A 27,011-nucleotide genomic window follows, 5' to 3' on the forward strand; every position below is an offset into this window, starting at 1 on the left:
AAGAGATGGATAGGATGATGGGGAGGGGGCGGAGTAAGAGATGGATAGGATGATGGGGAGGGGGCGGAGTAAGAGATGGATAGGATGATGGGGAGGGGGGTGGAGTAGGAGATGGAGGGGGATGATGGGGAGGGGGCGGAGTAAGAGATGGATAGGGATGATGGGGAGGGGGCGGAGTAAGAGATGGATAGGATGATGGGGAGGGGGGTGGAGTAAGAGATGGATAGGATGATGGGGAGGGGGGCGGAGTAGGAGATGGATAGGATGATGGGAGGGGGCAAAGTAGGAGATGGATAGGATGATGGGGAGGGGGTGGAGTAGGAGATGGAGGGGATGATGGGGAGGGGGTGGGAGTAAGAGATGGATAGGATGATGGGGGAGGGGGGCGGAGTAAGAGATGGATAGGATGATGGGGAGGGGGCGGAGTAAGAGATGGATAGGATGATGGGGAGGGGGTGGAGTAAGAGATGGATAGGATGATGGGGAGGGGACGGAGTAAGAGATGGATAGGATGATGGGGGAGGTGGCGGAGTAGGAGATGGATAGGATGATTGGGGAGGTGGCGGAGTAGGAGATGGATAGGATGATGGGGAGGTGGCGGAGTAGGAGATGGATAGGATGATGGGAGGGGGCAGAGTAGGAGATGGATAGGATGATGGGGAGGGGGAGGAGTAAGAGATGGATAGGATGATGGGGAGGGGTGGAGTAGGAGATGGATAGGATGATGGGAGGGGCAGAGTAGGAGATGAATAGGATGATGGGGAGGGGGTGGAGTAGAAAATGGATATGATAATGGGGAGGGGCGGAGTAAGAGATGGATAGGATGATGGAGGGGTGGAGTAAGATATGGATGGATGTGGGATTGGAGATAGATGGGATTAGGGGTGGCATCAAAGTAGACATGGTAGATATGGATGATGGGGGTAGAATTGTAGAGGATTGGATGATGGGGTTGGATTCAAAGTGCAGAACTGTACTTTAGAGGAATTTTAATTATGCACCATCCATCAAACTCACAAATGCACTGCTTATATAATCAACCAGGTCTAGTCTGACTGTACTGAACCCACATTCTATAGGCATTCCTCTCTCCTGTAAAGAACTGTGAAGCCTTTGTACCCCTATCTCCCTCGTTGGTGGTCTTTGTTGATTTACTTTTAAATGACAGGCGCCTTTCAACACACAGTCTGCACACAGCACTAACTAGGTTTTTTCTCTTAGAGTATAATGAATTTTATTGCTAAGGTGGATAAAATATCTTGTACATCTGTATTGCAGTCGTATGTCAACCAATCTTGTAAAAAATTTGGATGAAGCTTTGTTAGTATGCACCTGTAATTTAGTAACCATATTTGTATAACTTTGATGTCTCAATAACATAAGCTGTTGTTACAGGAAAGAAATTCAAATTCATAACAAGCAGCAAGCCATGGCGGCTTTGCTGTTCCAGTTTTCCAAGGAAGAGCAAAACGTTCATCAGCTATGAAATGTACTTCATGACTTCTGGTGAGATTTACACAGGTACTGCACCCAGAAAATTCAAAGCCTTTTTTTCTCATCTGACATCCAAAGGAAGTGCCATTCTCTTCTCTTTTTGCAACAACAGACGACTGAGAATCTCCGCCAGCAGCTTTTGAAAGACGGGTTCCGACTGGACGAAATCCCCGACGATGAGGAGCTGGATCTGATCCCGCCACGACCGATGAACGAACGCTGCATCTGCTGCCAAACCACCCAGGTCACCTGCTCCATCCAGTGACAGTGGGGAACTTCCCAGGTTAAATCGTTCAGATGACTGGATCATTTGTGTATATTGAAGAAATTTTATAAGATGGTAACTGTAACTGTGAACAGTACGTCGTAGAGAAGCTTGTATTTATTGAGTTCCGACTGCCGAGTTCTCTTGTCTCAAGATACATGTTGAAGTATAAATTTCCCTTTTTGCCAACCAAATATTCGCCTGTGAAAAGTGCGCCGTGTTTCCATCACTTGTCAATCCTTTGATCTCGCCGAGGTCCCTCCCTAGAAGAATATGCATGAACATGCCAATCCTGGGTTTTCTCAATTCCCCGAAACCATAGTGGTCAATCTTCATTCTTCATTCCGCAATGGAACCCACCTCTTATTGATCTGACTTGAAGTCTTTAGGCTACTAGAAACATCTTACTGCGGTGTTTAGCTTGAACAGATCCAAAACGTTCCTCTCTCAAAAAGGTTTAGTTGAGTGAAATCGGTAGAGAAATTAGGGTACTTCAGTTTCTAAAACCTTTTAGAGTTTTTTCTCTCTTCCTTTTCTCTTTCTGTAATAATGCTCTCAAAAGAGTCTTTGAAAAGTTTGTTGGCATTGCAGTTATACACCACAATAATTTGCCCGTGGTTTAATGAAATTTAGATCTCCATCTTTTGTGTCAGAGGCCTGCGGTAAGTAAATCAATAATGCTTACAGTACTGCTAAAGAAATTTTCATTTACTTGAATTAGTTGATGCTGAACCTGCAACGGGTTTAGTGATAGTTTAACAGAGGATGTGAGAACACAGCCTAGTGAAATATTTATACAAATGATTGGGAGTTGGATTGAACAGTCAATTTTTTTTTAACACACATTCACTCCCGCACTGTAGTGGTGGGGACATACACTTGATATTTCACCTATTTTGTGGGGACCGAAAACATTGTGGGGACTCAGGAATGTCCCCACAACTCAGGTTCAAATTTCCCTAACAAAAGAACTTGTCCCCTGAATGCGGTGAATGCCTACCCATGTATTCTCTGAAATGAGAAAATGCTACGTTTGTACATTCCTTGTCACACAAAGGGGCCATAGGTGTGTGCTCATACAGTCGGTACTCCGACTGTAAATTCACTATTTGTTTCAGTCAAGCAGTGTGCTCATACGAGCAATCTGCCCTTGCTTGGCCAATAACCACCTTCCTTCTGTCATTACAAAAGTTGGGTATATCAAAACTTATTTGTCCTTTTCTCCATAAATATATACATGTACACTGTAAACCTAATTTGAAATGGTGTTCTGCTCAAGTCACTGAATTTGCCACGCACGGCAAATGTTCCTTTATAAATTTACAATGTATGTGCTTTTTTGTCTATCACTCCACCCTTACTTTAAAATTTATACCCCCATGAAAAGTACATATTTGTCCTGCATGAGCGTAGTACAGCACTTAAATTGACCAGGTAATTCGTACTTGATTTTGACAATGAGGCACATTTGCTTCAATATTCATTGGGAATTTTTCCCTTTTGTTTCTTATCATGCACAGTTGGCCGTGGGTGGTAGATTTCATTTTTCAGCATTAGGCCGGTGAAAAATATACATTTACAGGAATAACTCACTGAAGGGGTATGAATGGGTATGCCCTCCATTGAGACCTTATCCTTGGTGTCCCTTTTTACTCCACCCCCCACCCCAAATGATTTGGAGAAAAAGAAAGCCATGTACCGTTATTATTTGATATAATGAGAGTACTTATTCTGTGTCCTCCTGTCTGGAGCATGGGCCTCCCCCAGTTCTGCCTGCAAATATTGGCCCATTTATTCTGCAGGATCCAGGCCCTGCTCAGGCTAACTTGATCTTGTAGTGTGATCTCCCCCCCCCCCTGAATTTGATCGAAATGTGCTTATTCTAGACAACCGTGAAAGACCACGGAAGATTAACATCAGAGTCAAATATGGACAGCTGTTAGATTGAAGGCATATGTCATTGCATGTGAAGGACTGATTCCCTAATGATGCTGGATTCTTACTGTTTTATGGGGATCAGATTTGGTTCAATTTTGTTAGAATGGGGGGTGTTTTAGACGGGACATGAACCATGCTGCACGATTTAGCAGAACAATGGCCAAGAATAAGATAAAGGCAGTAAGAGTTCAGACTGTTTTCCTTTAAGTTTAAGCAGTGTAATGATACTGGGAAAACAATTTAAACTGGTAACTTGTATTGTAAACGTGTTAACAACATTCCAAGTTGATATATTTTTTTCTGTTTTGGGTTTTGCATCATTTGTGCATTACCAGTGCAAACATTCATTTATTTCCAAATGCAAGATCAGATTTTGTTTTTACTCATGCAACTTGTAGACAATGACAATCTCAGAAGTTGTAATTCCTTGTGGAGATGTTTCATGGACATGCAAGATAGCATCTCCCTCCAGAGCTGTGAACTGAATTATCATGTACATTGTGATTTATCCTTGGGTACTCCTTGATGGCGCGCTTGTGCCCAATATGAGTACATGTAGCACATCATAAATTCCAGCTTGTTTTAACCCCTGGAGAGAGAATGGTGGAACAGGGCTGCGTTCCCGCTATGGAAATAGGGCCAGCATTTGCAACCTTAGCGTGTCTGGTGGCAAAATTTCATGAATGAAACGCAACCTGAAGCATGCTGAAAGATCATCTGAATTTATGGAAACCAATCTGACAGTGAGCACAAGTTGGCCATTATCATTCACGGGGATATCGAGTACTGGCAAAAGCTTTGTGGCAGCTGTTGTTCAGAGTACCAGCCACAAGACATTTAACTTGTGCAAATGAGCTAGCACTCTGCCTCTATCCGTGTTGTGCCAAAACTGTCGCAGTGGTCCCAACTAGATCTCTCTCATTGGATGCCATTTGTAAGGAAAATTACAACTACATGTACACACTACAAAGACATCAACATGTGTGTGTGCGCATAATGTGCAAACGTTCTATACTCGTGCGCAATGATCTACATACCAGTATCTTCGGATGCGGCTCAGCCAATGTGCGTCACAAATATTTGAAGTTGAAAATGGCGATGCACGTGGCAGTTTGTAGGAAGTGACATCCTTTGAGAGAGGTCTACAGTATAACACTTTGGTTGGGGCGGCATAGTGTAATAGCATGACATTCATTCATTGCACCATATACCGGACATGCCAGTGAAATCCAGTTATTGTCATGAATGAAACGGTGTATTGTCATATTTGGATAAATTCTGTCAATGCCAGGACTGGCCCACTCTAGTTTAGGCCAGCCCAACTGCAGCACCATGGCAAAATGGAATCCTATACCCCAGGTAGTTTGGAGTGTAGCCATTACTTGGGTTCCCTTTCGTATGTACAGTCTGCAAGGATCAGATTCAATAGATAATCTTCGAATGAATTTCTAAGGTGCGACTTCTTCCTGAAATTCAAAAGATCTACATGTACTTGTATGGTTGTAGGGCAAACCCATAGAAGTTCAATTATTCCATCTCACCCTTTATATAACGTGTCAACTCCAATGACTGAATCTAAACCATTCTAACACATAAAATATGCCTGTAAGATAACAGATGTTGGCAATAAGTATTGTAAATAAACACTAATGTTGCAGTTGGTAATTGGTGCATGCACAATATCTTAGCTTTTATTGTAGAGGTAATGGAACGGTAATGAAAAATTCACCTGCAGTTGCTTAAGGCACAAAAAATGGATCTGTTTTAAGTTTTAGGCTTTCAAAGCCCCACAGCTGACATCTTCTTAACTGTCATTGATAAAAAAGCATTCCACATTCTGACATTCTGACAAATTGGCATTGTTGACATTGACAAGTTGAAATTGTTCATTAATTCTCAACAGTTACATTTATTTTGAATAATACTGGCCTCGTCAACGCTCACATAATTAGAGATTTTATTTTGACCTATTATTTGTACAAATTTGTTTTGACTGCTGAACAACTTCATGTAATATCATTAGGGAATTTAAATGGGATAAAAATGGCCAGAGACTGTAAGGGATGACCTAAATGAATGTTATTTCTGCCAATAAAATGTTTACTTAATAATTGGGGGGGAGGAACCGGGAATGGGATTTTTTTTTTCTACAGCAGCAACCACCTGCCTTGCGCTTGCCTAAGTGTGATACATTTATTTGGATTTTTATGTACGATATAGAAATCACAAGACCTATTGAAGCAAGGCAAGTTTTTAAGTGAAATCGTTACATGTATTCTTTGAGTGGCTCAGGGTCTCCCAGTTTAATAACACGCGACTAGAACGCACAGTTACGCTGTACAGCTGTCAATATTGTGGGGCGTTACTCTTTATTATTAGAAATACTGTTGGACCACTACTCAGCAAATCTTTGAGATACTCAGGCGAGGGCAGCAGACAGCATTTACAGTCAGTGCACCTGGGGGATGTGTTGAAATAACGTGTACATGTAGATGCATCACCTTTTTCATGACACCGTATGTATCACTTCACTGCGGTCACACCGTCATTCATAAATAGTCGGTATACTGCCGGTATGCTTTGGGTATATTCTTTCTAGTTTCTTACAGCTACTGTTAGTTAAACTGCTGCACAGTCGTTTTGGAAGTGCATGTAAAAATGAAGTGTTGCCCACTGATTCAGACCTCATTCACTGGGATTTTCTGACCTTTGTTGAAGTGTTATTCACAGTCAGGTATTGTGATACAAATTTTTGTTTAGTCCAGCGTACGCTTCAGCTGCAGTGATATCATCTCTTCGTGTGGCTTGCAGATGCACCATGTAAGGAACGATCCCTTTAGGACAAAGCGTGGTCCTAGGCCGACCAGAGCATCCTGGTTGAGACATTCAGTTCCTACTCATTAGTTCCTCTTCAGAATCACACTTCTTCCAAAAGAGAAAGTTCCTTACATTACGCATTTGCAAGCCTCAAAATAGTTAAGCTATCACCAAAGCTTCAAATCTTACCCGTTGTCTCTTTAAATCCTCCGGATTCTTGCAGTAAATAATTGTATTTCTTTTTGTGTACATATTTAATTGGTTGCTGTTGCTGAAAAAAAATAAGTTTAACCTGCTATTTATGAACAATTTTGCTGATCACTGATGCTTAGCAGTATCAAAAAACTCCCATAGGTCTCAACTACGATCTGAACTCATTCTTTAACTCTGATTAGAAGGTGTAAGATTGAAATTGATTACTGGCTCAAGGTAAGCCTTTGTGATTCACGTCAAAGCCTTGGCTGATAAGCAATAAATCTTTTCATGTGTGTTTTATTCTGCTCTAAGAGAACATCTCACCATTAAAGTAATGTGAGGTAGTGTTTGGAGACATCCCAAGAAGTATCTCCCGCTTTCATGAATCACTGTGCAATTCTTATGTAATTTAACGTACGATTTTGTTGTAACGTAATTCCAAGTTATTTTGAAATGCTCATTGTAAATTTTTGTATTGTAAACAGTAAGTAAATTTATCAACCACCTTAGCAGATCATCAGGAACAAACAGGCTTGTTAATTCGTGACTCCAGAAACCTGTCACAAACTCTTTGTGTTTAACTGAGAATCTTTTTATTATTTTCAAAGTAGAGGTCAAAGAAATTAACAAGGACACACCAGTTCATTCCTGATTATTATGTAAACTATGTAAATAGTGGCTATGTAGACAATTTTTAAGTACTAGTAATTGCAATTATGCTTTTCAGAGAATATTTCCTGGGCTGTAGAAGTTCTGTCTTTCATTTTAATTTTTGTAACAAGAAATGAGCAACTGCCAAAAGAGTTCTTCTGGTTTCGGGTAAATGTATTAGCACATTTCAAACAGTTCAAATGCTTGAAAGTTGATATCTAGTTCCTTCAAACATTATTTACTCTTCTGTTTTCTAGATCCATGGAAGATACATGATTGGACTGTTTCCATCAGATAAAAGGAAATGCACTGGTTTTTACTACTGCATAATGTAAAGACCCTGGATTTGGCACTGCAGTTAGGATTCGGGGATAAAGAAAGGGTTCTTGACAAAAAATCTTGTCAAGAAATGAATTCTTTTTTATACGTGTTCCTATAAACCAACCATACAGCCAACAGCATTTTCTGGCTGATGTGGCAGTTTTATGCTTCATCATTATGTCTTTTGTGAATTTGAAGTCAACTGAATGTTGTCCACTGAGACTGTCAAAGAACTGCAAATTCTCTACAGTGATCAGTCCTGTGGTTAGTCATACCTCAACAGAGGGGGCTTCTTGAAAAATCCCGAGCGATCATTAACAAGATGGTGCTGCGTTACGCCCTCATTGCTTGCTAATTGTGCAATTTATAATCTGTGGAGTGAATTTCATTTGTTACACCCGTCGCAAGATTGAAGACATGAGGGCAGATGTTTGATAGAGATCAAGCCAAGTTTGTTGGTGTAAGAAATGCATGTTTTCCATCAGTTGTCAGTAGGAGTTAAGTTCTTCAAAAACGTGACATTTGCTTGCTATGTGTCACAGTCTGCGATACAAAGTTGCTAGAGTAATTACAAATGTAAATGAATGTAAACAATGGAGGCTAAGAAATAAGAATACTAAATAAACATGTAACCTGTGATGTTTTGAAAATCACTTCGGTTCATTTGAGATGAAGTTACTGCATTGCTTGATCTCGTGAAAGAATGTTTCAAGAGATTTTTTTGGGTGAGGGTGCATGTATTTTGTTCAGCTATTCTAAAACCAGCAGCTACTTACAGACATTGTACATACATGTTGTGCACGGAAATGTGAGTGGCTGGTACAGATTTTGGACTCGACAGTCCAACAGATAGGGTCATTTGAAGATTAGAACCAAAGAATGTAAAGGGACAAGTGACAAAAATGAGAAGAGCTGGGGACACATACACCTACACATTGCATACCTAAACGCATGTTGACATCCAAAGCGTTGGAGATCATCTAATGGATATTACTCTCTTCATGTACCAAGAGAAAACAAGAGCCTCTTTAAGTAAACATTAACCGACTTGTGTTTTATTCCTGGATGCTCTCTTCATTCTGTTTTGTGGGGGGCATAAACAAAATGTATACTTTCTCTACGGCAAACAAGCAACTTTTAGATGGCTGTGTATGTGAGGAAAATAACACATGTTCACACACAGAAATTGATACTTTATCAGAGCACCCTGTTTGTCCTGAGTGCTGCCTGCACACTGAACAGGGAGTGAAGGGTACATGTACTTTAATTTAACATTTAACATTTGATTCGAACCAGCCAACCGACACCGGCAAGCTCGGTGGTCGAGTGGTTAAGACGTCTGCACTAGTAAGCAGGGGGTCGTGGGTTCGAGTCCCACCTGAGTATGCTTGTGGGTTTTTCACAAACTTTTGTGGGCACACTGAGTATACAGTGTTAAACACACGTCGGGCAGGGCAAATCCAAAATAGATTTACATCTCCCCGGCCCAAATCCATCTTTGAAATAAAAGTACTTGTACTTCTATTCTGTGTCAGTTTCCCCGTGAGGAAACTTCTCTGGGTAGTTTGTCTGCCCACACACATGTACTGGTGAAAAATGCCCCTTTCTAAGACTTGCACTTTGAATTGGGTTCCACTTTAGGCCACTTCATACTTGGGGCAAAGGTGAAGCAAATTTGTCGACCAAAACATTTGCAGTGAAATATCCTTTGCAGTTGAAATACATGTAGGTAAGTGCCAATATTTAATATGATGCCACAAAATTGCATTTGTTTTCGCTTTTGTACCAAGTATGAATTGGTCCTTCAGCTGGTTCATCGGGATTCGTTTTTTTGGCAATGTGTTATGCATGTGAACACTTACAATTTTTTGCAACAGCTATTTAAAATTTTTCTTAAAGCATACACAGCTTCCAAAATGGTACTTTGAACTTTGTAATAGGCGCCCTGAGGCAGAAATCAAATTTGGCAAAATTTTTTTCTTTAAGAATAAAGCATATTAGCCAAGTGACTACCTGAAGAAAAAATTTGCTGTGTTGCGAAACTCTGAAGTCTACACCACACAGAATTCATTAGTGATAAGTCCATGCCTCAAAAGGTAAAATTTCACAAAAGGATGCCAAGGTCATAACTGTTAAACCCATTTTGTTCCCTTTTCACTTTGATTTGAATGGTTTATCTCTCTAAAAGTAATACCTTTGTGACACACCATTATAAAATCAGATTTTGATTTTAGGCATGTTGGAGCCACAAAGGAAGCCAGCGGCGGAGAAAGGTAAACGTTTGGGAAAGGCATTTCATGAGTCACAGTATACGTTATTTCCTTAAAGGAAAAAAATACTAAATGTACACAAATATGTACACTGGATGAAAGTAAGGCAAATGCTTCTGGCAAAAATGTGATGCAAACAAAATGTTTCTGCCCAAAGCATTAGCAAATAATTGGTTCCGCGTATGAAAAATGAACACACCATTTCATTGGATGAAAGGAAGTATAAAATGCGTTTAAGTTGCAGAGGTCACTTTGTGCACTTATTACATCAGGGCCTGAAAACATGCACGCCTTATGGTGCTCACTTGAATATTGCGCGAGTGACAAGAAATCCATGCTCAGTGCTGCAAAATTGGCCGGCTGTACTAGATGGATCATCCTTTCAAGCAATCAATTTGCCGTATTCCAGGATGTTTTCCTATCCAACAGGCCTATCCTGCAACACTGAGTTTCTCCAGTCGTTCCTATGAATATACTGTCAAGGACCAAAAAACTTTGGAATTTTCTTTGTGAAACCTCTTTTGGCCTTTCTGAAGGGTCAAGCTAAATTTCGGGGCTTTGATGTGCTTTACGGAAACTGAAGTCCCCCTAGAATCAACTTTCTCCCATTGTATTTCAAAATTATAAAAATGTTTCATTCATGGGGGAGGCATGGCCTTTAGATTCACCTACATATAGGCTGAGTTTGGGCAGCTTGTTCTCGTGTCATTTACGAACAGCTCGATTTGTTGTTTGTGTGTCAACCCTCGAATGCCAGGAATGTATAACCAGTTATCACTGGTATGTTAGCAAGTATGTTCTTCGAGGGTTAATGTTTAAAACTGGGCTTAATTCTGTGTCATGGAAAATTATTAATGTTAATTTTGCAAAACTTCCCCATCGTCTTCGGATTTGTAAACCATCGTACTATTTGCAGCTGTTCAAAAATCAAAATCTCACAAGTTTTTTCCGTGTGCTCCTGTAAAACCCTGACAGGGAGGTGGTGTGTAATCCTGTTCCGAGAACAGTGTCCTTCAGTTGTGTTCCTGCTGTTCGAGTGCAAGAACACGAGGCCCGTGTCAAGAATAGGCTGCCTGAACTCAACCATAATGTGTAATGACACCATATCAAGTTCCTTATTAATACACATACAAAAATGAAGCCACAAGAGGGCGCTGTCCTTGAAGGTTACATACAGCACAGGCATTTACCTACTGGGAACAATCTTATAAATAGTGTGAGCATTTAAGACCACTATGTCACAGTCTCGTTACCTTTGGCCAAATGCTGCAAAATGTGGGCAAATGTTGCCGATATGCGGCTAATATGAACATGTACTGGACATCTAGAAATACCATTTGTGGCTAAGATGATGTTTCGATGGTCCACTTTGACGATGGTGCTCTCACAAGGAACATGAGCCAAGAAAAAGAAACTCAGAGTACACATGCACAACATGGTTGCCTGGGTCAGGCTGGGTCATTTGTCCTCATCACTTTGCTAAGTGGATGACTGAGATCATGTCAAGAGACAATATAATAACATCAGTTGCTGAATGACACCATTAAACAAATCAAGGAGGAACCAAATTCATCAGGATTCTTCGTCATTTCAACTGCACTCCTTGAGAGTTAGTGTTGAAGTGTGGTGTGTTACAACAGTGGTTTACAAGTTCAGCCGTTAGCCAAATGAGTTTTTAGAACAAAACTGTCAAAAACGTCCATTCTGAGGGTGCTTCCGTTTGGGAAAACGTCTGAAAGGGTAAACTTATCATCAAAGCCTTGTAAACCACATAAATCTCAACACAAATGACTTTTTCCTCCAAAAATTTACACATGGCTAATACACATTTGTTAATGTCCATTTTTGGTTTATGCTTGAAAGTATTTTCCCATTTTATGACTAAAAAAAGAGGAGATGCTACAATTCAAGCTCAATTCAATTTTTGTCCCCTTCATTCAGTCTCCAAATGGCTGTAAAAAAAAATGCAATGAAAATTTAAAAACCAAAATCACTGTCTTTTATCTTCCAAAAAGCACCTCTGACAGTCACTTCCATAAGGGGTTTACCGATTTATGAAACTCCAACAAAAAGCAGCAGGATTTTTGCATGACTGCTCCTTCAGTTTGCAGTGAAAGAAATCCAAAATGTTACAGTTTGCCTTGAACGTAGCCCACACTTGTTGCAATCATCTAGAATCTTCACAATCCACAATTTCTTTGTCTCGTGATAGTATTCCTGGTCGCTTTTGTGTCAGAAGCAAAAAGGTCGAACGCAGCCGAATCGCTTATCGCCCATGTCTGTATGTATGCATTAAGCCGAGCATGTACCACTGGTTACCGACTGAAAGACCTACTACTATCCAATGTAAATGTGACTGGTACCCAGTGCAATGTCTATATAAAACACACACTGGGCACTAACTTTTTTCTTGAACTACTAAATCTTACACTGGCCCTGAAAAAAACACTCCTCTAAGCTTGTGGAACAGATGTGTAATATTCGGTGACATCGGGAAATCATTTAGTTGGGAGAGAATTGCCCTATAAAAAAAGTTAGTCCCGGTGAAAACCCGACTGAAATTGGACATCAGCCACAATGAATACACATCCAATTCACAATGTCCCTGCAAAAGTTAAACAAAGTTCAAATTTCAATACAAAAAAGAAACAAACACATAATGAAGATGAATTTCTTCTTATCTTTTTTTATACACATTTCTGTTAGTAGGAGTGTTGGTGGTCGATGTTTGGAGGAGGGGAGGATAGGGGTTAATTATCACGCCATCTTGTTGCCTACGGCTTTCTGTAGTGATGCTAATTGGACCGTCCACCTGTCGAGGGCATGGTAGCGAGCCGTGTCCTGAGAGTGTCGATCCAACTCCAGCAACTGGTTGACCTGGTCTATCCGCCCGCGTATTGTACTACATGGTTTAAAGGATAAAACAATTGACCACTAAAGCCAAACAAAAACAAATTGTCCTCATGTCCAGGAGTGTACAGTTCTTCATGGGGCCTTCATCAAACTCTTCAATAGAAATATATTAACTTAGAGGGCCTGGCATTTTCATTCTAGAGGAGACTCGGCCATTGAGAAATTTGGAGGACCAAATGATATAATGTTGCATTCTCCATGTGAGCATCATGCAGGTCACCATGGCCTACTCACTCCTAATGTTGGTCTAATAACTTATTGAGGGCACACACTGGTTTGCAAGCCTACATGTCAAAATGATTGCACGCATCATTGGCAGCGGGGCCAAAACTTGCAACTGAATGTGCATAAAGGGACAGAATGTCTGAGAATGACTTACTTGTCTAATATGCATTGCACCAGCAGGCTTTCTACTTCTGATACGTCGATGTTCAACTCCTGAAAAGGAAACAGAATCCCCTCTGATTTGATACAGATTTGTTCTCATTCCTAGCCAATCTGCAAAGTTTACATCTCTGGTTTAAAGAAATTGGTCTTGAGGAAACGCAACTAGGAATGCTTGTTCTAGGACTAGGAATGCTTGTTCTAGGACTAGGAATGCTTGTTCTAGGAATAGGAATGCTTGTTCTAGGAATAGGAATGCTTGTTCTAGGAATAGGAATGCTTGTTCTAGGAATAGGAATGCTTGTTCTAGGACTAGGAATGCTTGTTCTAGGACTAGGAATGCTTGTTCTAGGACTAGGAATGCTTGTTCTAGGACTAGGAATGCTTGTTCTAGGACTAGGAATGCTTGTTCTAGGAATAGGAATGCTTGTTCTAGGAATAGAAAATGCTTGTTCTAGGAATAGGAATGCTTGTTCTAGGAATAGGAATGCTTGTTCTAGGAATAGGAATGCTTGTTCTAGGACTAGGAATGCTTGTTCTAGGACTAGGAATGCTTGTTCTAGGAATAGGAATGCTTGTTCTAGGACTAGGAATGCTTGTTCTAGGAATAGGAATGCTTGTTCTCGTTTGGTTTGTGAAGTATGTGTATAATGCCACTGCTAACGTCAACAAAATATGCTAACTTTGCTCTGAGGTTCGACTCTGCACATAAAACAAATAAAATTCCATGGAATTCTGTAATGCAACTCCTAAAGAAATGCCAGAGAATGATCAGCACTTACCCGTGAGATGAAGGGAATATGAATTCTTGTGTAGGGCTTTATCAATTTAATTAGCACTTGAGTACGAATGTTTCGCAACAAATCTGCAAAAGAGACCAAAACTGATTTATTAAAACAAATTTGTGACTCAACAATTCACACAATGGCAAGTACTTTGTATGTCCACCTAACTACATGTACGTATCCACATACCAGTGAGCATTTAGTAATTTTGCTCCCTGAGACAAGCAGACACCAATAGTTTGTGCATTTTCAACATTCAGTTTTAGTGATATTTAAGAAACATGTTTGCACAGAAAAGACAGCTATTTCCAAACTATTGATAGCTTAGTGTCCAAATTCCGAAATAACCACATCAAACAGAGCTCTTTAACACTATTTTCCAGTTGAAATATATTCCAAGGTTCTGTACAGGGCCCCTTTCCTTACCTTCGATGTGTTCCCTAATGAACGGGTCATCCATGATGTTCCGTCGGTTATTCTTCAAGATCTTCTCAAATTCATTGATGTCATTATTCTGATATGCACTGACAAGGTTCGTCATGGCCAAGATTTCTGGATCATTCTTGTAGGGTTTTGCCTGTTATAAAGAAGTTAGAAAAAATTCTGTTAATGAATTCAGGACAAAATCTAAAGATGTGATTTCAGCTGCACAAAAACTGGTCATGATAATCATTGGTAATATATGCATGAAAATAGAACCCTGCACTCTTTGACCACTTCCTGCCGGGTGGAATTTACATATATATGCGGGACAAGTTCTTCGGTGATTTTCAAGATTTTCTATTTTCAAAATTCTTCAAAAATTCATAACTTCATTTTCTTGACGTTTACACCCACATGACGCCTGAGTATTGCAGCCAGGCCTGCCGCCCAGTAAAGAGAACCAAAGGTTGTGTGGTGTTGAGTAATTTCCTTTATTCCCGAAACTGGCCCAGTGCGTTGCTGAATGGTAGTGGTGTCTTTACAAATGCGGCCAGATTAGCATGCAGCGGTACTGTATCACTCATCCCTGGAGTGCTGGAGCACTTTTGTCCCTGCTGATAATCCACAGGCGCTGAATGCCTCAAACAGTGATGAAAACAATGACGGAGTACCTCTGAAAATGCCAGCAATCTGAGCTGAAAACTTTGGCAATTCCCAGCAGCTTGGTCTTTTGTTCAGAGTACAGTCTTTTGTTACAAGGCCCAGCTGCTTTGTCCTGGCTATGCATACAAACCCAAGGTCTCCGGTACCGGGAACCCGGCACCGAGTGGGTGGTAAATTCAAGCCCAATATAGTAAACCACATACATGAACAAAACATACAAATCATCAACTTCATCATGTCAAGCGGAGATGCTAACTTGTACAATTTAGATGTAATTTTTACGATTTGTTTAGTCTGTTTATGACTATACGATCCAGACTAAGATTTTTACGATTTTCAACTCGAAGGTACAAAACCATACAGTTGTGTATAAACTCTACGTATGTAAGCTAGCACGGAGCCGGCCTCGTAATGTGCGCGTCAGAAATGTATCACTGACATCCCACAAGCTGCACGAGGAGCGGTAGAAACCAGCGTGGTTGAATCATCTGCTTGCCCCAATTAATGCTATGATGAACGGGGGTGAATAGGCACGATTACACTTCATATGCAACGTGACTGTGTACGTCCATGCGTTGTACACGTACCGATATCGTACACACGTGTGTCGAACATCGTGTGAAAAGTTGACCGGATTGGGAAAACTGTTGAGGATTTGATTCTTGGATATTTGGTGAGCAACTGGACTTGTTTTGCACAATGGCAACAAGTGAGCTGAAGTTCAGGGATGAATGCATCACAAAAATGGGTATTTATTGCAAAGTCTTGTCGTCGAAAAGCTTACGTGTTTTGCAACATATGTAATAGTGACATGATAAATATTGCCCGCGCTGGATCTTACAGCACTGAGTAAGCACATTAGTTTGGCCAAGAAAAAATAGCTCGGCTTCTGATTAAATAGGGTTGGTAAGTAAGGATTTGTTGACAATTTTTTGTGCTGATTGAATGGGACAAAAGTTGCCAAAAATTGCCACAAAAGTGATTAAAATAAAAACTTACCAGAATTAATGTGGAAATATAATCAACAATCAATTACAATTCACACTTACACAACAATGCTAGTCAGGTAAATACAAGTGTTTTGACATCGTAGTTGTTGAGGGGTGTTTGTTTTGAAAGAAAAGACAACAGCATGATTTATTTAACTTTTTAACTTTTTATTTTTATTCTAATTTGCCGACGAAAAGGGTCGAGCCGAAAAGTTATGGTTGGTCGGGAAACCGGAACTGGAAGTGCAATAGGATTACACTTTTCCATCTTGAAAAGTTGGCATCTCTGCATGTGCCTAGCAGAAGGTCATTCGGGCATTTTTCCCCACACAACTTACAATGCAAACTAGCAGGTTGAATTACACCCTTTGGCCTGGGAGAAGACAACCTCAACTACAGTGTAACAGCTTTTATTTGAAAAAGGCAAAGAGTTATCCAAAACTAGGGGGAGGAGCCACCATACCTCTTGTGATTCGAAGGGGTTGATGTCAGACTTCATGAGCATGTTGGCTAAGACAAGGTACTTGAGACACGTTGTCCGCCGCGGGCTGCCTGATTCATCGTAGTTCTTGAACGCCTCAAAGAAGTCCGTGTGGGCCTTCTCGTATTCACACTCTCGAAGATGCATCTTCCCTCCACATTCTGACAAAAGAGGAAATTAGGATTTGTTTTCAATTTAAATGCATGTACCAAATGTGTACTGAGGTGTAACTAAAAAAGTGTTTATTGGAGAGTGTGAGTTTCTATATTCCACCATGGATTTTTAACAACAGAGGACAAGAAGCTCTTGCAAGATGCTCTTATTAATGAGGTTTGACTGTAATTCACAAAAAGTGGGTTCAAAATAAAAAAAACCACATGAACGATTTTGGTTATTTGGTTACATGACCGTGACAGCTGTTGGACCAAGAGATCTCAAATAAGCAGTAATGTTGGGGGATTCCAGCTTTCTTTGAAATCCACTGGGAGGGTTGGAAGGATTTTGCAGGAAGGTAGGTAGGGCCCAGACACTATTACTCTTGGATGGGCTTGATGCTCTTTGAAAATTTCGGGAATGAGGAATTTTGCAGATCCAGGAAAGGTTCCAAGCACGAGTACTAAGGGAGTTCATTAGGGTTGAGCATCTTAGGGCCGGCGACCATTTAGACCCGGTTTGAAAGGGGCCCCCGGTAAGCTCGCCCTGTTGCAAAAACCCCTTTCATACCGGCCTGGCTACCGGCCTGGCTACCGGCCTGGCTACCGGCCTGGCTACCGGCCTGGCTACCGGCCTGGCTACCGGCCTGGGATGCTGGACTGGTTGTTGATCTCAAACTTCTCCATCCTGGGGTCTATTGTTTGCAAGTACTGGTACATGTAATCTATCCCAGAAGGAACCTGCTTGTGGTTTTTAATCCTTCAGCTCTATACAATGTTTACACTAATCCGCTTAGACCCCTATTCATCTGTAGAAGCATGGTGGGGGAAGCCTTTCATCAGGGACTTTGAAACGTCAATGTGCAGACAGGCCTGATACCAGCCTGGAGTAGCCCGAGTACTGGGCAGGCATTATACAGGGTGGGCTACCGGGGGGGGGACCCTTTTCAAACCGGGTCTAAATGGTCGCCGGCCCTTACCTCTGATGACTCCCATGATGAGCGGATGTGGAATGGCTGACTTGATCTGTAGTGACTGTTCGTACAGCGCCTTCAGCTTCTTATTGTTTTTTTGTGCTGTGTACATCTGTATCTCCAGTGCATAGATTTCCAGCAGTTGGGTGCCCTTCTTTAAGTCGTCCGTGCCGTCTTTCGTCTGGGGGATGAAAAATTCGTGAAAAAGACAAGTAAGGAATCTGTCAAATGATGATCAGTGATAAACCTCAATCCTCCAGGTTCCCTGTGTCCACCACTAGGTTTTGGAGAATTTTACAGGATCGAGGAAGATACAACACAAGAACTTGGGGGGGTTGACGCTCCTTGATGGTAAAGAGAATATGTCACTGGTCTCCTACGCAGCAATGCATTCTGAAGAATTCAGGATGATTCTTAGGCAAAAAAGCCAAGACACTGATTCATAGCTCCTTCCCCCCCCCAAAAAAAAACAATTAAAAAATAAACCTTGCCAAAATAAATCTACATATATTTAAATTTTCAAGGGCAAACTAGCCAGGACTTTCACTACGAAAACGTCCGAGTGGGCCCCAAAATATTGTTCATTTCTTGTTTGCCACAAATACTGTCAAAGTTGCGCTCTCGGATAATCCAAGATTTTCATAAACAGGAACATAATTAAAATTTTTAAAAAGGTGCAAAGCTTAGTGTGAACATTTCCTAAAAACAATGTATTGAACTGAGCATCTAAATCTGTCTTAAAATGGTCCAGGAAAGAAACGAATAGCCATCAAGGGAGTTAGAAATATTCAGTGAAAGCAACCTGTACTACATCGCATCATTTCTTCTGCAAACCATCTACAGTACCTTGCATGCTTGATGTAGCTGCTTCAGGATCTTGGCAAGTTTGTTGAATTCTTCTCTGTCAAAGTACAGCTTGCCCAACTGAAAAATTACAATCAAGACAGCAATTGAAAACATTAGACAAGAAATTAAATTACCAAGGACAATTGAACATTGAGATTTCTACAAGGACTGAAATGTAATTCACATTGGTTCAAAGCTGTTTTCTTAAGTTTTCTTAAGATGACAGTTTTCCCTGAGTGAAACGCAATGCCATTCTCTTTCGGTATCAAGCAGTTATTTCTGTACCCAAAACACTGACAATTCAATCTACTTGTAGACTCTTCATTTTAAGAATGGAGCATGGCCACATTGAAGCGTGGATTTTTCTGAGGTCAATTCTCTATCGATGTTCGAAGGTAAACATATCCAACTTCACGGAAATAACCTGAGAACTAGAAAGTTACCAAGCCGACGCATTTGGGGAGCAAGAAGTGTACCTTTGTGTTTGTTTTAAACCAGAGTCGGTCGTTCTTGGCATCTTTGAGAGCCATTAGTGTCGTCTCGTAGAACTCCTGCAGGAGAGCCATGTTCTTGGACGTCGAGATGTAGTCCAGGATGCTGTTGATGGACTTCTCTGAGTAGTTCCTCGTCACTGCACTCTGAGGCACACCAATGATAAAAAGGGGGGGCAGTGGTTCAGTTGATGGGTACAAAAGCTTTAACTTTTCCCAGCAGAAATCGCAACGTATTAATTCCTTCTACGTCAGCTAAGCTCTGATTGGAGTCGATCATGATTTGAAAGCACATGGGTATCAATAAACCGTGATACCTTTGGTCTGCTGCTCAAGTAAGATTTTGAGTCATTCTATAAATTTGGGGTCCAAAGTGTGGCATTTTTCCGTCCCTGTTACACCTTACGTGAATACATTGACAAGGGGTATATCACTGATAATTGATTTCAAACTATTTTTATTTGTTTGGCAGGTAATTTGCGGAACTTAATCAATCTTGGAAATTAAAATATGAGTTCTAAACATTAAAAAATTATGCGCCAGACGTAACAGGGATGGGAGACACTTGCACCCCAAATTCATAGAATGACCCTTTTCCCAAGTAACAAGTCCTCTTGATTCACTAATACACTTTCACACTACTTTTCACACCGTAAAAATTAACCCCATTTCATTACCATCACCATCGATAATGTGATAGATCAAAGATGGTCACTGCAACTTGAATTCAGATCTGTATACTGTTCAAACTATTTTGAGAAATTGAAAACTGAACCGCCATCATTATGGACGGAACTGGCCGTTCCTAGTCTAAAGTACAGACACTTGCTTCTGGCTAACTAGAGTAACTAGAAGATTCCAAACTGACCAGGCAAGGAACAAATGCTTAAAGCAAACCAGTCCAAAATACACCTGTACAGGACAGTGTTCTAGCTAGGACCATTTTAGTGCCAGGTAAATTTTTGGATTACAAAGCATAGTGAGCGCAGTTCTTAATGCTTTCTGATGCTTGAAATACCATCGAATTGGTACATTTAAATTTTCAAGTAATATTTCAGTTCATTTTTTGGAAAATCCGTGTGGCACAGCCAATTTCAACCCTGAGTGCCGGGCAGAAATTTGCAGTACCGGGTGGTGCCACCTGGCGCCGCCCAGCGCGGCTAGAACCCTGGTACAGGAGTGTTCCAAACTATATTGTCTATATTCCAAATCTCACCTTGATGTAAGTTAAAAGCTGCTTGTACCTCTTCATCATTTCTTCATAGTTTCCCTGAGAAAAACAAATGCAGCTGTGAATTTCTGTATTTTTCGGGCAGCTAAAAAATCTCAGAAAAGTGGACACAACCAATGTGCTATCTTTCACCTTAATTAATCCGCTGCGGGACTCTACCGTTCAAGGAAAAGACAAAGTGGAAAAATAAAAAACTCTTCATTCGTAATTGCATGACACAATACTCCAAAGTTACTGAGCAGTCTACTGGTACTCAACAAAGTTATGTGGTACAAGAAAATTACACAGGACTGAAACTGCCTATCATGCCAACGTTTTTGAATGAAATCTCATGGCCAGTTGATCAGACAACAGAGTGCTCATGACTGCGCTGCAAATTGAGGGAATACTCAACCACTTGTAGCTAGCGAAATATTAATGAACACGCATGAATTTGAAATGGATTCATGCAGCAACGTGGACTCTGTCAATATCCCACTTGGCCTTTTATCTGACCGCTAATTGTAATTTATTTTCACTCACCAATTTAAAGTTGATTTTAATCATTTGCTTCAGAGCCTTGAACCCCCAGTCCCCTTTGTCCTCCTCCAAGTCCAGCACCTGGGGTCAAAGGTAAAGGGTCAAACTCAAGTTCTTGTCAACACGCTGCAGCTAGAACTGACCACTGCTGTATCATTGGTGTTTTCATGAAGTAACAACAGCAGACATAATTCCAAGATGTTTGAAAATATTTCCCTTTCATGAAAAACTAATATTGTCAATTACTTTGTGTTGTGTTGTTGTTGGTGTGTTGTTGTGTGTTGGTGGTGTGTTGGTGGTGGTGTGTTGTTGTTGTGTTGGGGAGTGTGGTGTTGGTGTGTTGTTGTTGTGTTGGTGGTGGTGTGTAGTTGGTGTGTTGTTGATGTGTTGTTGGTGTGTTGTTGATGTATTGTTGATGTGTTGTTGATGTGTAGTTGGTGTGTTGTTGGTGTGAAGTTGGTGTGTTGGTGGTGGTGTGTTGCTGGTGTGTAGTTGGTGTGTAATTGGTGTGTTGTTGGTGTGTTGTTGGTGGTGGTGTTAATGGTGTGGTGTTGTGGAAGTGGTGGCGGTGGTGTGATGGTGGCGGTGTGGTGTTGGTGTGGTGTTGGTGTGGTGTTTGTGTGGTGGTGGTGTGGTGGTGGTGTGGTGGTGATGTGGTGGTGGTGGTTTGATAGTGGTGGTGGTGGTGTGTTGGTGGTGTGGTTGTGTGGTGATGGTGGTGTAGTGGTGGTGGTGGTGTGGTGGTGTTGGTGTGGTGTTGGTTTTGGTGGTGGTGTAGTGGTGGTGTAGTGGTGGTGTAGTGGTGGTGATGTGGTAGTGGTGTGTTGGTGGTGGTGTGTTGATGGTGTGGTGTGGTGTTGTGGTGGTAGTGTGGTGGTGACGGTGTGGTGGTGGTGATGTGCTGGTGTGGTGGTGATGTGGTAGTGGTGTGGTGGTGGTAGGGTGGTTGTCTGGTGGTGGTGGTGGTGGTGGTGTGCAGGTGGTGGTGGTAGTTGTGTGGTGGTGGTGGTGAAGGTGGTGGTGAAGGTAGTGGTGTGGTGTGGTGGTGGTAGGGTGGTTGTGTGGTGGTGGTGGTGTGGTGGTGGTGGTGGTGTGCAGGTGGTGGTGTGGTGGTGGTTTGGTTGTGGTGTGGTAGTGGTGTGGTGTGTGATGGGGTGTTGGTGTGGTGCTGGTGTGGCGGTGTTGTGTTGTTGTGGTGTGGTGGTGGTGTGGTAGTGGTGGTATTGGTGAGATCGTGGTGGTTGTGTGGTGGTAATTGTGTGGTGGTGGTGTGCCAGTGGTGTGTTGGTGGTGTGGTGTGTGATGTGGTGTGTGGTGGTGTGGTAGTGGTGTGGTAGTGTTGTGGTAGTGGTAGGTTGGTGGTCGTGGTGGTGTAGTGGTGGTGGTGATTTGGTAGTGGTGTGAAAGGTGTGGTGGTGTTGGTGGTGTGGTGGTGGTGTGGTGTTGGTGGTCGTGGTGTGGTAGTCATGTGGTAGTCGTGTGGTGTGGTGTGTGGGTTGGTGCGGTGTTGGTGTGGTGGTGTGGTAGTGGTGGTGGGATCGTGGTGGTTGTGTGGTGGTGCTGTGCCAGTGGTGTGGTGGTGGTGTGGTGGTGGTGATGTGGTTTGTGGTGTGGTGTGTGGTTGTGTGTGATATGGTGGTGGTGTGGTGTGTGGTGTGGTGTGTGGTGGTGTATCGTGCCTTTCGTGGTATGTGGTGCTGTGTGTGGTGTGGTGGTGTGGTGTGGTTGGTTGTTTTCAAATGAACATGTAAGTGCCTTTCAAAGAAAGTAAGGCTATAATTATGACAAAAAATCCCAACTCACCCGCTGGAAGCTATCCAATGCAGTCCTCGGATCATCCTCCTTCAGAGCTTTGGAATTGTAGTATTGGTTCTCTAGGTCAACATCCGGCTCCGAGTTACTGTCCTCTGAGTATTCCTTCGAAAAAATCATTGACATTTGTGATGATCCTGCACAGACACAAATGCACAACATATATGCTGTGCAACATTGAACAGTGTTGATTTATACCATACTAGGGGTCCAACATCGTTTTTAAAAAATGAACTGGACTGCATGGCCAGTACCTTATAAAATTTACTACATCAAAACCCACGTCACAAGACTGACACATTGACAAAGGCAACATTTTGTTAGACATGTACCTCTCAAAAGTTATGTAATACATGTACACATGCTTATAAATGTACACGTACATGTACCTTTATCTTCAAAAGGCCTATTCAAACAAGCGCCGATAACAGAGGTTCTGTGTGATGAAATCACATCGATGTTACAATCGCGGAGATATCATGCCGTGTGAAAGTCTACCTCAGTCACGAAATCGCACGGTTATAACACAGGTCCTGAGCGATCGTCGCAGCGATCGAGACCTCCTCCAAAACTTCGTATCGATGCGAAGTCTGTGTTATGATCACCGTGATCGGACGTATGAATGCAGAGTGCGATCGTCGCGAGGGTCCTGTGAGTTGATACACCTTGTGGTTGTGCACGGCTTCCTCCATTTTTATCTACCTTATCAGCCCTAGCCATCATCCTAATGACGTCCACCGCTTCCTCAAAAGTCCAGGAAATCTTCTTTTGCTTTCACAGAATTTTGGCAAAATACTGTGACAAGCAAAATGACAGAAGTAAACACGTGTTTACGTACGTACAAAGCTGGTACATGTATCGCACTTGGGGTGTATGTTCCAACGTGTAGTTCATGGTGCCACTTATTCCGTATTGAATGTCCATGTGTGCCCTAGTACCGTACTGTACCGAACTACACGTGCTATATAATCCTACCAAATTGCACAACCTTGTTTCCCCACGATCCATGGGCATCAAGCTGCACAAAATTTGTGCAAGAAACTGAGGGCAAGTTTGTTTTGTCAAACATTTTGTTTTTGTGAAGCTGCTATCGCTAGTAGTACAGAACGGGCCAGCGCCGGTTTCCGATCCGTGCCGCAAGCTTGCCGCGGCCGCATGCAAGATTTTAAAAGAAATTTCCATTCGCAAAAAATGCGAATTTTTATTTCACATTTGTCTCACATCTTGCGCAAAATATATCGCAGTTTTCGATGTGAATCCAGCTGTTTCCATCACTGCTTTGCTCAGCCATTTCAGACATGTCAGAAGTTGCAAATCGTGGTGGAACAAGGAATGTCAGCTATGCGATAAACATCGCACCGTGTGGAAGTCGGCGAAGAAATCTCGCACATAGCAAGACACATACGCTGTGGCACTGATTGTCACAGATGTGCGTTTTCGGCGCTAGTGTGAAGAGGCCTAAAGAAACTTACATGTAAGCTCATGCAATTTTTGATGAAAATTTCAGAATAATTTGTGGATAACAATGTTAACCACGACACTTCCAGGCTTTTAGTTGGTATCGATGGTGCAAGACTGACATTAAAACACTTGGCCTCGGTGCAATTTTAACCCCTGGTATTGTATAATTCAAATACCCCACTGTTTGGACGATTTAAATTAGGACTGTAGTTGATATGTTTACGCACAACACAGATTTATGCATTCGTGATGTGCAGGAGAATACCTGGGCACGAGTGTGTAACTTTTGATATACACATGCGATTTACGCAACGTTTATGTATATTAATACATTTTCATATTCTACAAGACCACGGGCTAGTGAAGGAATGAGCATGTAGCCCAAGGAGTCGGCATGGTCGGGGGAGGGAGGGGTCAAGGTTAAGACGAGTTGGTAAAAACAGCTTAATATTAATCACCACTGCCACACAGACCTCTGCATCATGACCACCGTCTGGTGAGGTGGAGTTTGTATAGGAAAAAGGGGCAATGTTCCTTTTTGCTTCTCACAATGCCTTTCTATAATTGTGCGAAATCACCCATGCAGTATTTGCGATAAGTCTTATTAGACTAGGGCTAGATTAACCATGCTTAAGCCCACTCCCAGAATTATGAGGCGCATTCCGTGTCTTTCATAGTTCCAAATTTTAATTGCTTTGAAACGCTACAGGATTCTGAATGTGCCCGTTCATTCGGCCTAAATCTGCACTTTTTCAATCAAATCTTCTCCCAAAACGCATGTACATGATAGGGGCGGTGACCAGTCCAATAACGCAACCTCATTTCCACAGGTAAGATCTTGCCCATGAAGGAATGCGCACATAACCCATGGAGTCAAGGTTGCCAATGACGTGATGCATCGTACATCATTGGACTGGTCGCCGTCCCTATGCCTATACAGGTCTAAGTTTGGAGGACAGGGTTGGGAAGCAGTCTTCAATTCAACAGATATGCGCCACAGTATGCAGCTCAAATGTGCAGATTGTTTGTTGAAGAGAGGTAAGGTTGTAAGTAAAACTAAAAGATGTATTTTTGCGTTGGGGAGATGTTAATTATATATAACAGGTTTTGCCCTTACCCAACGTATATCAATAAGCACTGTATGCTCAGTGCTTGTCCGAGAGCTTGCGAAAAAAAACCTCACAAGCTTACTCGGGTGGGACTCGAACCCACGACCTCCTGCCTACTAGTGCAGATGTCTTAACCACTCGACCATCGAGCTTGCCAGGGTCGGCTGGCAAAACCTGTTATATATAATTAACATCTCCCCAACACAAAAATACATCTTGAAAATAGTTCGCGGTACCCGCTGCTTCATTTGACTCGGACCGGCCAGGTCCTAATTTGGCCAAAAATAGCTTGAAGACGGTCCAAAAATCCATCATGATTGTGTGTTATTGAGATATTATTGTTTAGTATGAACGGCTTTTGGGAGGAAGATTTGATTGAGAAATGGCAGATTTAGGAAGAATAAACTGGCACAATCAGAATCCCATAGCATTTCAAAGCAATGAAAATTTGGAGTTGCCTGCCATGAGGGACTTGGAGAGTATCTCACAATTCTGGCAGTGGGAGTAGGCCTAGGCCTCGCCCCACAGGTAGGGCTGTGGTGGCGACAGAAAAGAGACAGATTGTAAAAGAGAGCCACCACAGCCCTACTTCAAGGCATGTCTTAAATGCCTGAAATCCAAACTGCAGGATTGTCACAAACTTTGACTCCTAATAGCTTCTGAAATGAGAATGACTCGACAATTTTACTTACACCGGCATATTCCTCAGAGTCTGGACTGTTATATGAGCACCCTAAAGCTTTCCAAAACCGTATATTTTCTAATGTATGGGCCTGTAATGATTATATGCTGACCATGGGCAGCACCATTTTAAAAACGAAAGCAGAGCTTCTTGCAGCGAATTTCAGGGCACCCAACAGGCGCTCTGGAATAGGTTGTACCATACAAAACTGGTTCCCATCACACCTTGCATGACAGACGAACAACTGGTGACATTAAATTTGAATAACCATCATATGCATTTCATTGTATCATGCTCCACGCACGTGCCGTGGGCGTACTGCATACTAGCAAAGTGCGCACGCAACTGAGCAATACTGTGACAACATGAATTATGCATTTATGGCACCTGTTGGTTGCCTTGACTTCCGGTGCAAGAAGCGCTGCTTTCGCTTTTGTTTGGTGGGAATAATTAAAAATGTTATTGGTTAACCCACAAAAAATTGAAAAGAAATTGAAAGATAAGTGACCAGACAAGAATTTCATTTGTGTTTCAGAAATCTCAGGGATGTTGGCGTGCATACTACTGGGCCCTGAACGGTGCTGATTTTACACTGTTTTCAATGGGGCTTGAATACGTGGACTGGACCCCTACGTAAAATTGTTGAGTCATTCTCATTTCGGAAGATTATTAGGATTCAAATTTTGTGACAATCCTGCACTTTGGATTTCAGGAATTTGAGACTTGCCTTGAAGTAGGGCTGTGGTGGCGACAGAAGAGAGACAGATTGTTAAAGAAAGCCACCACAGCCCTACGTGTGGGGCTAGCTAGGCCGAGGCCCGCCATGTCCTGACCAGCATTTGTTGGCGAAGTTAAGCCAAGGTGTGGACTTATTTCAGTGGTAAATTTGTGACAACAAGCATGACTTAATAAGACCTTCCCCATCCAGTTTCAAAGTTCAGAGGCTACCCAGTTGATCTGTGTACTTTTTAAAAGTGCTTTCCCTGTATTCTACCTACTTACCAAATCATAATCCTCTTCTTCGTCGCACATGAAATCATCATCTGCGTCCGACATCTTGAAAGTTGGGTAGACGGATTTGCGCCCTCTGTTGATCCCTAAAAAAATTATTATCTTGTGCTCTTGGTGGCGCTATTGTCATGAAT

The 27,011-nt window shown here is 41.9% G+C and overlaps 2 protein-coding genes across 2 annotated transcripts in view; one reads left to right on the forward strand and one right to left on the reverse strand.

Moving 5' to 3' along the window:
* Positions 1 to 8,334, forward strand: part of LOC110981212 (protein FAM219A-like) — a 48,234-nt gene extending 39,900 nt beyond the window's left edge. Inside the window, exon 5 of the mRNA XM_022238581.2 lies at positions 1,607 to 8,334. Within this exon, the coding sequence (XP_022094273.1) occupies positions 1,607 to 1,759 (153 nt within the window). The 3' untranslated portion in view covers positions 1,760 to 8,334. The remainder of the gene's footprint in view (positions 1 to 1,606) is intronic.
* Positions 8,335 to 8,708: 374 nt separating this feature from the next.
* cops2 (COP9 signalosome subunit 2) lies at positions 8,709 to 26,970 on the reverse strand. The gene is made up of 12 exons (XM_087136949.1): positions 26,869 to 26,970; positions 22,606 to 22,719; positions 20,806 to 20,883; positions 20,269 to 20,322; positions 19,038 to 19,199; positions 18,562 to 18,639; positions 17,722 to 17,896; positions 16,572 to 16,750; positions 14,460 to 14,610; positions 14,031 to 14,113; positions 13,244 to 13,302; positions 8,709 to 12,853 (listed from the first exon to the last, which is right to left on the reverse strand). Exons 1-12 carry the CDS (start codon positions 26,920 to 26,922, stop codon positions 12,709 to 12,711), a joined length of 1,332 nt encoding a protein of 443 aa, XP_086993075.1. The 5' UTR covers positions 26,923 to 26,970; the 3' UTR covers positions 8,709 to 12,708.
* Positions 26,971 to 27,011: the final 41 nt, after the last annotated feature.

The sequence above is a fragment of the Acanthaster planci genome, linkage group LG05 (assembly GCF_054643075.1).
Source record: "Acanthaster planci isolate LZ-2023a linkage group LG05, COTS_SCS, whole genome shotgun sequence".
Taxonomy (NCBI): Eukaryota; Metazoa; Echinodermata; class Asteroidea; order Valvatida; family Acanthasteridae; genus Acanthaster; species Acanthaster planci.

Excerpts from the sequence above, each read along its gene's own strand:
- cops2 (XM_087136949.1), bottom strand. The coding sequence starts at position 26,922 with ATGTCGGACGCAGATGATGATTTCATGTGCGACGAAGAAGAGGATTAT. Across the intron at positions 14,611-16,571 it reads ACCCCTTCGAATCACAAGAG|GCAAAACCCTACAAGAATGA; the intron begins GTATGGTGGCTC and ends TCTTTATAACAG. Across the intron at positions 14,114-14,459 it reads CATTAGGGAACACATCGAAG|ATTTGTTGCGAAACATTCGT; the intron begins GTAAGGAAAGGG and ends TCTCTTTTGCAG.